The sequence below is a fragment of the Salmo salar genome, chromosome ssa22, assembly GCF_905237065.1.
Source record: "Salmo salar chromosome ssa22, Ssal_v3.1, whole genome shotgun sequence".
Lineage (NCBI taxonomy): Eukaryota > Metazoa > Chordata > Actinopteri > Salmoniformes > Salmonidae > Salmo > Salmo salar.
This window is the reverse complement of record NC_059463.1, coordinates 11,696,288-11,709,293: the sequence shown is the minus strand read 5'-3', so window position 1 is coordinate 11,709,293 and position 13,006 is coordinate 11,696,288. Positions and strand designations below refer to the sequence as shown.

The window sequence follows — 13,006 nt, the reverse complement described above, 5'->3', positions numbered from 1 at the left end:
GTGTGAGCGGATCATTTTTTTTGTTCTGTAAGTCCCACTCTTAAATTTCCACCCTGTTAGGCTGAATTATCGTGAAAATGTACCAAATTGCAAAATTTTAACATAATTGAATAGAAAAGTAAAAAAATGTTTTATGTGTTGACCATTATGCTTGCTCAATTTAAGCTCCACATTTCCATCATGTTAAATTCCAGCCTTTTAGGATAATGCACCTAAGTTTGAAAATGCACCACATTTTTTTTGGTCCTTTGTCTGATGGAATACAAAAAAAGTTATGAGGTCCAAAAGGCACCACATGTTAAGAATGACCCGGCTACTGTTCGCTCAATTGGGAGTTGAGAATTTTGATAAATAGAGACAGATTTGAGTATTTTCTTTGTGTTCTCTTTTCAGCAATAGCCATTTGCTTTCTAAACAGTTTTAAATAGGCTTAGGCCTATTTAACTGCTTTTCGCTATCCACTGCAAATCAACTATCAGCTATTTGGCATGCTATTTGTGGCACTCGCTGACCAAATAGCACATTTTTAAAAGAAGCTAATGATCCTCTCTGGCCAAATCATGCTCTCTGGTGTAGTGTTTTGAATGATTTGTATTTATTTATGTATAGGCACGACTATTTCTATAGCTAATTTTGGCTAATTTAATTACATTTACTTTAGTGGAAGCTTATCTTCCCCTTGCGTATTGGACGCACCGCCTATGCCGACATCAATGTGAAAGTAACGGTGCATAAAACAGGCTTACAAGCGAGGCTTACAAGGCAGAGTTCAAATGCCGACATCAAATTCAAAGCAATCGGCGCACTGCCTTAACGTCTGACCGTAAAAGCAAACACCTGTATGTCACTGTCTCTGGCAGCATCTAGTTCAGAGCGAAGTTCCGCATGGTTCTAAAGCCAGCTAGCCGACTCATACGCTAAACAGCCGTTGCATTTTTATGATGATTTTAGTCAACTTTTTTTGTAGCATAAACTATTAGGTGCTAAGTAGAACCATACAGGGTTCTTCGGTTTGTCCCCATAGGGAAACCCTTTTTGGTGCTGGGTAGAAACCTTTGCGGAGGGTTTTTATCTAAAACCATCTATGTTGGGTCCTTCATAGAACCCCCTGTATATGGTTCTACCTATAACCCTCTATGAAGGGTTCTACCAAGAACCATTTTATCTTTGGGGGATTCTTCCTAGAGCCCTCTATGAACTGTTCCACCAGTCTTATTAGCCTTTAAAATTGTATTATTTATGACAATACATTAAATATATCATGAGGCCTTTCTTTGAGAGCCTAGTTATACCCTAACACAGTGGTGTTAGGAATCTCCTGGTTTACAGTCCACATCAGGCCTGCAAGTCACTTTATGCTGGCTTACAAAGTGATGTGTAATTCCTATTGGAATCCAGCCAGAGTTAGGATAACCAACAAGTGGAATTGTTAATCACCCGCAACCTGTATTTAGAACCCTTATGGGCTTCCAAATAATCGTCCTTGCCTTCCAACGGTCATCAAAGAACCCTTTCTTCCAAAAACATTTCTTAGGATGTTAAAGGTTGCCTTACAAAGAACCCAAAAAGGGGTTTTCTGATCAAAACAGTTCTTGGTAGAACTCTACTCCGCAAAGAACCCTTTTGGAAGCCTTTTTTCTAAGAGTGTACGTTTACATTTTTGGTCTTGAGCTAGGGAATGGAGCCTGCCGTACTCAACTGACGCCCCTGTATGGAAATATATTTTTGAACATATCATTCACACTGATATTAAGGCTTATTGTACATTTCATTATGGCTGAGCCATGGACATGACAAACCCTGTCAATAAGCAAGATTCAATTTACTATAGGGCCTAAAAAGAGTGTGAATAATGTTAATCATAATGTTAATCAAAATAATGTAGGCCTACACGATACATAGATAAAAATGGGATGTGCGCTCGCTGTTTTGCTGCTCCCAAACTTGATTTTTTTAATAACACCTCAGATATTGCAACCCCTCCCACCTCAGCGCAAGCGAGCTGATATTAGACAGGTAACGGTAGCTAGCGGGCTTCCGTACATCACAGTGTTCCGCACACTTGACCTCATTTTAGCTCCCAAAATAGTAATATTAATACCATCGTAAAGCACAATTTATCCCCTTTTTTTAGCAAAATCAATGACGAGACATTCATGCTGCCCGTCTCTGCATGATTGAACAAAGCAATGGAGCTCCGCCAAGACTTTTAAAAAAATGGTGGAGGGGGAAGCGAAGGCTACTGAGTGATAGTGAAAGGGGAAGATATGTCGTGTGGGGAAATGGCTTTTTTCACCCGATTTGTCCAATTTATCAACTCTAAAATGTAAAAAAAATCACTATAAAAGAGTTTATATACTGCTCAAAAAAATAAAGGGAACACTTAAACAACACATCCTAGATCTGAATGAAAGAAATTATCTTATTAAATACTTTGTTTCTTTACATAGTTGAATGTGCTGACAACAAAATCACACAAAAATAATCAATGGAAATCCAATTTATCAACCCATGGAGGTCTGGATTTGGAGTCACACTCAAAATTAAAGTGGAAAACCACACTACAGGCTGATCCAACTTTGATGTAATGTCCTTAAAACAACTCAAAATGAGACTCAGTAGTGTGTGTGGCCTCCACATGCCTGTATGACCTCCCTACAACACCTGGGCATGCTCCTGATGAGGTGGCGGATGGTCTCCTGAGGGATCTCCTCCCAGACCTGGACTAAAGCATCCGCCAACTCCTGGACAGTCTGTGGTGCAACGTGGCGTTGGTGGATGGAGCGAGACATGATGTCCCAGATGTGCTCAATTGGATTCAGGTCTGGGGAATGGGCAGGCCAGTCCATAGCATCAATGCCTTCCTCTTGCAGGAACTGCTGACACACTCCAGCCACATGAGGTCTAGCATTGTCTTGCATTAGGAGGAACCCAGGGCCAACCGCACCAGCATATGGTCTCACAAGGGGTCTGAGGATCTTATCTCGGTGCCTAATGGCAGTCAGGCTACCTCTGGCGTTCACATGGAGGGCTGTGCGGCCCCCCAAAGAAATGCCACCCCACACCATGACTGACCCACCGCCAAACCGGTCATGCTGGAGGATGTTGCAGGCAGCAGAACATTCTCCACGGCGTCTCCAGACTCTGTCACGTCTGTCACGTGCTCAGTGTGAACCTGCTTTCATCTGTGAAGAGCACAGGGCGCCAGTGGCGAATTTGTCAATCTTGGTGTTCTCTGGCAAATGCCAAACGTCCTGCACGGTGTTGGGCTGTAAGCACAACCACCACCTGTGGACATCGGGCCCTCATACCACCCTCATGGAGTCTGTTTCTGACCGTTTGAGCAGACACATGCACATTTGTTGCCTGCTGGAGGTCATTTTGCAGGGCTCTGGCAGTGCTTCTCCTGCTCCTCCTTGCACAAAGGCGGAGGTAGCGGTCCTGCTGCTGGGTTGTTGCCCTTCTACGGCCTCCTCCACGTCTCCTGATGTACTGGCCTGTCTCCTGGTAGCGCCTCCATGCTCTGGACACTACGCTGACAGACACAGCAAACCTTCTTGCCACAGCTCGCATTGATGTGCCATCCTGGATGAGCTGCACTACCTGAGCCACTTGTGTGGGTTGTAGACTCCGTCTCATGCTACCACTAGAGTGAAAGCATCGCCAGCATTCAAAAGTGACCAAAACATCAGCCAGGAAGCATAGGAACTGAGAAGTGGTCTGTGGTCCCCACGTGCAGAACCACTCCTTTATTGGGGGTGTCTTGCTAATTGCCTATAATTTCCACCTGTTGTCTATTCCATTTGCACAACAGCATGTGAAATGTATTGTCAATCAGTGTTGCTTCCTAAGTGGACAGTTTGATTTCACAGAAGTGTGATTGACTTGGAGTTACATTGTGTTGTTTAAGTGTTCCCTTTATTTTTTTGAGCAGTGTATAATGTCTCATTACATACCTATTTGAAGGTTTGTGTTGAATTTGAATAGGGTAACTGCAGCTGTCACGGCTTTTTAAAGTCATGATGGCTCGCAGTGATGACGCGAAACATTTACTATTGATTGAATTCAATTTTGATGAACTCACGAGTAATTAACTTTACACTCACCATTGATCATTTCTTGTTTTTAATCTACGAGAGAGGCGCTACCCCTGGTGGAAAGACGCTGTACAGCACAGAATGAGTTGCATAGTGCGTGCTGTACATTACGTCGTGATATGTCACGATGTAACATACCGCGTCAGAGGGGTCCGTTTTTTCAACTTTTCTCCTATACTATTGGTCCATTACCATGTCATTCAACGCTTGAATAGAAACGTAGTTCACACCCCAGATTTTGATGCCAACACAGTCGCTACAGTCCCATAAGTTTTCATTGCAGCCTCGTTTCAATGTCGCGGTTACGCAAAATGTGTACGGAACACAGTTAGCTACCAGTAAATTGCTGAATCTGGCGCATGCAGTGGAAAATGCTAGAGCGCCAGTTTTTAAATGCTTAAATTGTAAACTAACGTGTGTTTGGCACTTGCACCGCCATAGCAGCAGCCGAAATTAGAGCCCCTAGTCTCCCCAATGAAATGACATGTCAGTCAATTACTTTACATGTTTTGATGTTAAGTCTCCTATATGGGGGGCTTTGACTGGTTCTGGACCGGTTCCGACTGACATTTTGGTGTACAAAGTGCTCTGTGAAAGTCGTAGCGTCCAGTGCCTTATAGTGCCAGAAAGCCCCATCTGCCTGCTCTCTGCTACCACTCTCTCGGCGGAGCTGACTTGAAGTGTCCGGTTTCAGACCCCACATTTGCACAGGAAGTGATGTGTCACATTTTCTGGCCTATCCAGACAAATAATCAATTTAATGTACCTCTGAGCGATGAGCCCGGCCTGGGAGACGGCATATGAAAATGGACAGTGTAGCAAATCCAACAATGGTGGTTACTTCTCAGACGGATTTAGAGCTCTCAATATGAAACAACAACAAAGTATTTGTATAGAATTGAAACAAGACCACTTTGTCTTGGTCACAGATGGACAAAATCACTTTGTGCTCGAAGCTGAAGTTGTAACGAGCCTGCGCACATTTGAATGGCGTCTCTGCGCCGCTCAGTGGACGTTGAGGAGAAAATGATCTGTCGCCAATATGAAACGGTGCCAATATTGTACTGTCGCTCAGTATGATCATATTTATTTCACAGTTAGAAGAAAAGTGAAAATCTTATAGTAAGTCATTTCTAATTTGTTTGTTACTATATTTAGAGAGCATTTCAGTCATTTCAAGCCCTATTGCTTTTGTTTGAATAGGATAATCAACAATCACATATGGTTTTTCATATTTTCATTTATTTTCATAATATTTGTACTAGAGCCGTTTCTAGCCAGAGGCAGAGATGGATAGAGACAAGGAGTGATTGGAGCGGGGGCAGGAAGATAAAGACGACAGAGAGGCTGTATATACCTTCCAAACAGGTCGGCTTTACATAAGCAGTTCCTTTCTGCAGACCTATCACATTGGCTTTTTGTTCTGGCAGGTCCTTCCTGAAAAGTCAGCAGAGTGTGTGTCCGTGCATGTGTGTGTGTGTGTGTGTGTGTGTGCTTGCGTGCGTGCGTGCGTGTGTGTGCCTGTGTGTATGTGTGTGTGTGTGTGTGTGTGTGTGTGTGTGTGTGTGTGTGTGTGTGTGTGTGTGTGTGTGTGTGTGTGTGTGTGTGAATAGTAGAAAAAGAAATCCTTTGTTGTGCGTGATATAATGCCAGGTTCTATTAAGGATCCTGGTGCTACGGATGATTGGGATGGGATGATTGTTGGAGTACCATGGTCTGGAAAGCACCCACAGTTTCTGTTCAATGACTCGTCATAATTGTGTGTGTGTGTGTGTGTTCAAGTTCAAGTTTTATTATCACATGCTCAAGTACAGTGAAATGTTAACCTGCATGCTCTACCGAACCGTGCAGTAATCAATATCAAAATAGTAAAACAACATAGAATAAAGAAAACACAAGAAATAGGAGAGGAAGCTATGTACAGGGTCCGTGCCAATATCACATTTTCAATAGGCAGGGATAGTGGAGTAGTTTGAGGTAGATATGTACTGTACATGTACGCAGGGGATTAGGAGAAAGTGCAAGATAAATAATAATAATAATAAACAGTATGGCAGCAGCAGCATGAATACTGTGTGTGTGTGTATGTGTGAGGATGTTAGTGTGTGTGTGTGTGTGTGTGTGTGTGTGTGTGTGTGTGTGTGTGTGTGTGTGTGTGTGTGTGTGTGTGTGTGTGTGTGTGTGTGTGTGTGTGTGTGTGTGTGTGTGTGTGTGTGTGTGCGCGTGTATGTGTTTAATATTACCAAATTAATCTACAGCACCTGCCTTTTCATAGAACCTGGCATGATGTTTATTTGTTATTATTTACTCACATATGCTCTATGGTTTGTTATTATTTACTCTCATATGTTCTATGGTTTGGTATTATTTACTCACATATGCTCTATGGTTTGTTATTATTTACTCTCATATGCTCTATGGTTTGTTATTATTTACTCTCATATGCTCTACGGTTTGTTATTATTTACTCTCATATGCTCTATGGTTTGTTATTATTTACTCTCATATGCTCTATGGTTTGTTATTATTTACTCTCATATGCTCTATGGTTTGTTATTATTTACTCTCATATGCTCTATGGTTTGTTATTATTTACTCACATATGCTCTATGGTTTGTTATTATTTACTCTCATATGCTCTATGGTTTGTTATTATTTACTCACATATGCTCTATGGTTTGTTATTATTTGCTCTCATATGCTCTACGGTTTGTTATTATTTACTCTCATATGCTCTATGGTTTGTTATTATTTACTCTCATATGCTCTATGGTTTGTTATTATTTACTCACATATGCTCTATGGTTTGTTATTATTTACTCACATATGCTCTATGGTTTGTTATTATTTACTCTCATATGCTCTATGGTTTGTTATTATTTACTCTCATATGCTCTATGGTTTGTTATTATTTACTCACATATGTTCTATGGTTTGTTATAAGCCCTGTCTTGTTCCATTGTTTGTACTTATTGTAGGGGATAGAAACTAAAATATCCCCCATATGAGACTTCTCAGATGTAGAATTAGATATAAAATTCATTAATAGTCGTTTGTTCCAGTTATTGATAGTGGATAAGAGAAACAATAGAGGTCCATTCAGGGGGACATGTTCAGGCAGACAGACGGGCAGACAGACAGGCAGGCAGACAGACGGGCAGACATACAGCAGTGGACATGGTGAGGAAACACACAAAGTCACATTGTAATCTAGAGCAAAGGGGGCTGTTTCTATAGCAACAGTGGGCATCTAACCTGCCGCTGCACTGCATTCGCTCAAATCTGAAATTGGGAGAGAAGGCTGGTTTTGAGGGGAGGGAGATGGGGAAAGATGAAGATAGGACAGGGAGGGCGGAGAGGAGGAGGAGAGATTAGGGAGAGGGTGGAGAAAAGAAGAAGATTGAGATAAGGGTGAGGAGGCGGGAGGGGCTGGGGATGATCACATGACCTTAGTGTTTGTATTCTGTTGGAAATGTGTTGGTCCACTCCAGCAAGATAGATTCCATTTACTGATACCATTTCGTTTTTGTGTGAATGCTGCGCGTGTGTGTGTGGGTGCGTGTGTGCGTGAATTTGTGCGCATGCGTGCTGGCGTGCCGTTCTACGAGAGTGTGCCGTGTGTGTTTTATACTGGGAGAGAGTAATTGCTGGCAGTGTGCTTTATTAGATGTGTGTTTAACCCAGGCCCCGGGCCCTCAGAGACCGGGGACCAGCCACACCAGATGGCCATTCAGCCTAGGGGGGGATCTGACGGGCCACAGTGGCCTAGGACGCCGCTTGATGTGCGGGCGTGTGCGCGTGTGTGTGTAATGTACATTTTGCTGTATGAAGAGCTCACGAGTCTCTCGCTCTCGTTGCGAGATAATAGGACTAATAGGACATGAACCCAGTTACACAGAGGAACAGGCTTTGCGCCGTGGGATAATCACCAAAATATACAACACATGAAGTCATTGGAACATGTACAACGAACAGTGGCATGTCGACGCACGAGCACAGAGGACCTCCCATGCTCGTTACAATACAAGCACTCTACATGCTGTACGGGGACCTGTATAAACATGGATCAATCCCTCCGCCATCACTAGAGACAAAACAACTCTGCTGCCTACCTCCCTGCCTGCTAGGCATGCTATTTTTAGCTCCGACTGCACCCCCCCCGGCACTCTGTGCTCCCCGTGCGCCCCTTAAACCCCACGCCCAGCTCAACCTGCTTACGCTCATATTTGCTCTCCACACCCACCACCCGCATCTTTACTACTGTCTATTCATGTCTTCCTGTTTACATCCCTCAACTACCCTAGCTCCACCTCCTTCCCTCATCCTCTCTCCTTGTTCCCCTGCCCACCCACATCATGTATGTCTGCTGAGTCGAGAGAGGAGGCAGGGTCAGTGTGTTCTGGTACTGGAGGATATCAGGCCTCAGTCTGTCTGAAGGGAGAGGACTTGGTTCCCCTGCTCCCCTCCTTCCCTGCTCCTCTGTCCGGAGGCCTCTGCCGCTCCCAAGGACATGAGTTGTGTCCAGGCAAGGCCTGTCTCATGATTAGTGTCAATAGGAGTTTGAGTCAGGCTGTGTCTTTCTGTCTGTGTGGGTTGTTTGGGACTGAGCTGAGCCGGTCTTAGCTGGCTGATGACTGACTCCGTGATTAGTGTTGGAGGTCAGCCTGGGCTCTGGCCATAGTCACATGGGGCGTGGAGTGTCTCAAACAGAGAGAGAGAGTGGAATAGAGAGAGAGTGGAAGAGGGAGAGAGTGGAAGAGAGAGGAGTGGAAGAGAGAGGAGTGGAAGAGAGAGAGGAATAGAGAGAGAGAGGAATAGAGAGACAGTGGAAGAGGGAGAGAGTGGAAGAGAGAGGAGTGGAAGAGAGAGAGAGAGGAATAGAGAGAGAGTGGAATAGAGAGAGAGTGGAAGAGAGAGAGAGGAATAGAGAGAGAGTGGAATAGAGAGAGAGTGGAAGAGAGAGAGAGTGGAAGAGACTGAGATTGGAAGAGAGAGAGAGTGGAATAGAGAGAGAGTGGAAGAGACAGAGAGTGGAAGAGATAGAGAGTGGAATAGAGAGAGAGAGGAATAGAGAGAGAGTGGAATAGAGAGAGAGTGGAAGAGAGAGAGAGTGGAAGAGAGAGAGAGAGGAATAGAGAGAGAGGAATAGAGAGAGAGAGGAATAGAGAGAGAGAAATAGAGAGAGAGTGGAAGAGAGAGAGTGTGGAATAGAGAGAGAGTGGAAGAGAGAGAGAGAGGAATAGAGAGCGAGTGGAATAGAGAGAGAGAGGAAGAGAGAGCGAGAAAGTGGAATAGAGAGAGTGTGGGTGACTGCAAGAGGAAAAGACAGTGGTAGAGAGAAAGAGAAGGAGTGAGAGAGCAGTGGGCGGTTGTGGGCATGTGAGTGTGTGTGGAGGGCTCTCTCAGCCAGAGTAGGACCAGAGATCCTCCACCAGGGGAGAGCCAGAGCAGGACCAGAGTTCCTCCACAGGGAGAGCCAGAGCAGGACCAGAGCTCCTCCACAGGGGGAGAGCCAGAGTAGGACCAGAGCTCCTCCACAGGGGGAGAGCCAGAGTAGGACCAGAGGTCCTCCACAGGGGGAGAGCCAGAGCTGGACCAGAGCTCCTCCACCGGGGGAGAGCCAGAGCTGGACCAGAGCTACTCCACAGGGGGAGAGCCAGAGTAGGACCAGAGCTCCTCCACAGGGGGAGAGCCAGAGCAGGACCAGAGCTCCTCCACAGGGGGAGAGCCAGAGTAGGACCAGAGCTCCTCCACAGGGGGAGAGCCAGAGTAGGACCAGAGGTCCTCCACAGGGGGAGAGCCAGAGCTGGACCAGAGCTCCTCCACCGGGGGAGAGCCAGAGCTGGACCAGAGCTACTCCACAGGGGGAGAGCCAGAGCAGGACCAGAGCTCCTCCACAGGGGGAGAGCCAGAGTAGGACCAGAGCTCCTCCACAGGGGGAGAGCCAGTCACTCCCGTGCCCTTGAGAGCGCATCCTCACCCAGGCTCCCTCCGAAATGGTAATGAGGCGGGCCCCACAGTCGGAAGCCGCACCACGCTGCACACAGCCCTGGCATGCCCGCACCATGTGCCTCCCTCCACAGGAGATAAGGGTGGAGGGGCGAGGAGGGTTAAGCGCTGGACTGGGGGGGAGGGGAAGGGAGGGGAGGGGGGAGGGGTGCGTACAGGGAGTGTGCTGCCATGAACTTGGCTTCTGTCCTGTTCTCTCTCTCTCTCTTTTCTTTCTCCTCTGAGATGAGAGAGCTGCTGTTTACCATGACCTCAACAGACAATAAGCAGTGGATAAGAGCGCTAGGGAACAATGCTAGCTCATTCCACTCATATCCCAACGTAGCACTCTATACTCATCCTAAATCCAGCTACCAACCACTGCACCATAGTAAAGCATGCCGTACATACAGCACTGTGTTTCCTAATGCGTCACAGCACTACTAGATAGCATCCCAACTGCGTTAGAACACAGCATGTCTCAGGATCTACAACACGCAGTTCCATTCAACAGCCCCATCTTTCATCACACTACCTCCCGGTGTTCTGTGATGCTGATTATATTCTCATGCTGTCTAGTGTGTCTGAATATAACCTTGACATCTCCATACAGCTCCACCAGCAGAAGAGCCTCGAGGATATAGTCACTGCTATATCTTCTCTCATCACCTCTCTTTTCACCTTTCTTTTCCGCGCAGGAGAGCGACGTGGAGTACTATGATTCGAAAGCGGAATCAGACTATGTGAGTACAGTGGTGTGTCCTCCCAGTCCTGCCCGTCCTGCTCCCCTGTAAGTCTTGTTGTCCCCTTGGTCACAGGCACGTGGGCTGTCTGTGTGTGTTAGTACGCTGGTGAGACTCCTGTGACTGTGAGTGTTGAGTGTTACAGGGCTGGAGCCAGCACCATGCATGTGACCAAGCTCCCACTAAATGTCCTACCAAGAGATTCAGTCAAACCCTGGAGTACCTACCTGCCCAATCCCAAACCCTGGAGTATGCCTACCCAATCCCAAACCCTGGAGTACCTACCTACCCAATCCCAAACCCAGGAGTATGCCTACCCAATCCCAAACCCTGGAGTATGCCTACCCAATCCCAAACCCTGGAGTACCTACCTACCCAATCCCAAACCCAGGAGTATGCCTACCCAATCCCAAACCCTGGAGTACCTACCTACCCAATCCCAAACCCTGGAGTACCTACCTACCCAATCCCCAAACCCAGGAGTACCTACCTACCCAATCCTAAACCCAGGAGTACCTACCTACCCAATTCTAAACCCAGGAGTACCTACCTACCCAATCCCCAAACCCTGGAGTACCTACCTACCTAATCCCAAACCCTGAAGTACCTACCTACCCAATCCCAAACCTTGGAGTACCTACCTGCCTGTCCCGAACTATGCCTAACCTCACCTGTCAAACCTTGAAGTACCCTCACCCCAACTGTCGAGTACCTAGTACCTAACCTCAACCTTTCGAACCCTGGTATACGTACCTAACCCCAACTGTCAAACCCTGGTGAATTTACCTAACTAACTAAAACGGAAGTACCTAACCCTTACTGTTTACTGAGTATTTTAACCCCAACTGTCAAACCCTGGTGAATTTACCTAACTAACTAAAACGGAAGTACCTAACCCTTACTGTTTACTGAGTATTTTAACCCCAACTGTCAAACCCTGGTGAATTTACCTAACTAACTAAAACGGAAGTATCTAACCATTACTGTTTACTGAGTATCTTAACCCCAACTGTCTACTGCGACTGCGACTGCAGCTCCTACTTTCCTCCCAAGAGATTGAGTCAAACTCTGGACTTCAGCAGCACTCTCCATGTGTTTTACCTCGACCAATGCCACAATGCAGGGCCATAGAACACCCAACCACAAATCAATGTAGGCTACCAGTACCAATTCATAAGTAGCTATACAGTAACTATCATAGAAAGTCAGATTTCATGTTTTGTCTTGTCACCATTAATACCAGTCAATTACAGACCGCTCCCCCTCCCTGGTCTGGGAACAGTCAATAGACCTTCCAGGGGGTGTTCAGGCCACACACCGCTTTGTGCTACTGTACCAGGCCACCTGATTGGTTAGCCATCAGAACCAAATCCAAGAATTCCCTAGATCACCCAAGCACAAAGGGAAGGAAGGAATAAGGAGGGAGAGATGGAGAGAGAGAGAGAGAGAGAGAGAGAGAGAGAGAGAGAGAGAGATGGAGAGAGAAAGAGATGGAGAGATTGGAGAGAGAAAGAGATGGAGAGAGATGGGGCAGAGAGAAAGTGAGAGAGCGATGAAGGAGAGAGAGAAAGAGATGGAGAGAGAAAGAGATGGAGAGATTGGAGAGAGAAAGAGATGGAGAGAGATGGAGGAGAGAGAAAGTGAGAGAGTGATGAAGGAGAGCGAGAAAGAGATGGAGAGAGACTGAGGAGAGAGAAAGTGAGAGAGCGATGAAGGAGAGCGAGAAAGAGATGGAGAGAGACTGAGGAGAGAGAAAGAGATGGAGGAGAGAGCGAGATGGAGAGAGAGAAAGATATGGAGAGAGACAGAGGAGAGAGAAAGTGAGATAGCGATGACGGAGAGCGAGAAAGAGATGGAGAGAGACTGAGGAGAGAGAAAGAGATGGAGGAGAGAGCAAGATGGAGAGAGAGAAAGATATGGAGGGAGATGGAGGAGAGAGAAAGTGAGAGAGAGATGAAGGAGAGAGAAAAAGATGGAGAGAGATGGAGATAGAGATAGAGAGAAATGTGGGGACAGACAGACAGAGGAGCTAGCTATGTTATAAATCACGGCATGATTTTCTCGGTGTTCAAGGCGGCCCTCGTGATTAATGACACAGCACTTTAGGGCCTGTCAGCACGTCTAATTGGAGGACATCGGTCATCATTAACATGGTCGCTGCTAAGGCCGAGCTTGACA

At 46.1% G+C, this 13,006-nt stretch overlaps 1 protein-coding gene across 4 annotated transcripts in view; it reads left to right on the top strand.

The window, feature by feature from the left end:
- The window catches only part of LOC106582605 (voltage-dependent calcium channel subunit alpha-2/delta-2), a 367,039-nt gene that overhangs the window by 287,234 nt on the left and 66,799 nt on the right, over window positions 1-13,006 (top strand). For 3 of the 4 annotated variants that reach the window (XM_045705262.1, XM_045705259.1, XM_045705260.1), the window contains exon 5: window positions 10,784-10,828. The exons of the other annotated variant lie outside the window; for it this stretch is intronic. In XM_045705262.1, coding sequence (XP_045561218.1) covers window positions 10,784-10,828 — 45 coding nt within the window. The remainder of the gene's footprint in view (window positions 1-10,783; window positions 10,829-13,006) is intronic. 4 annotated transcript variants of the gene reach the window in all.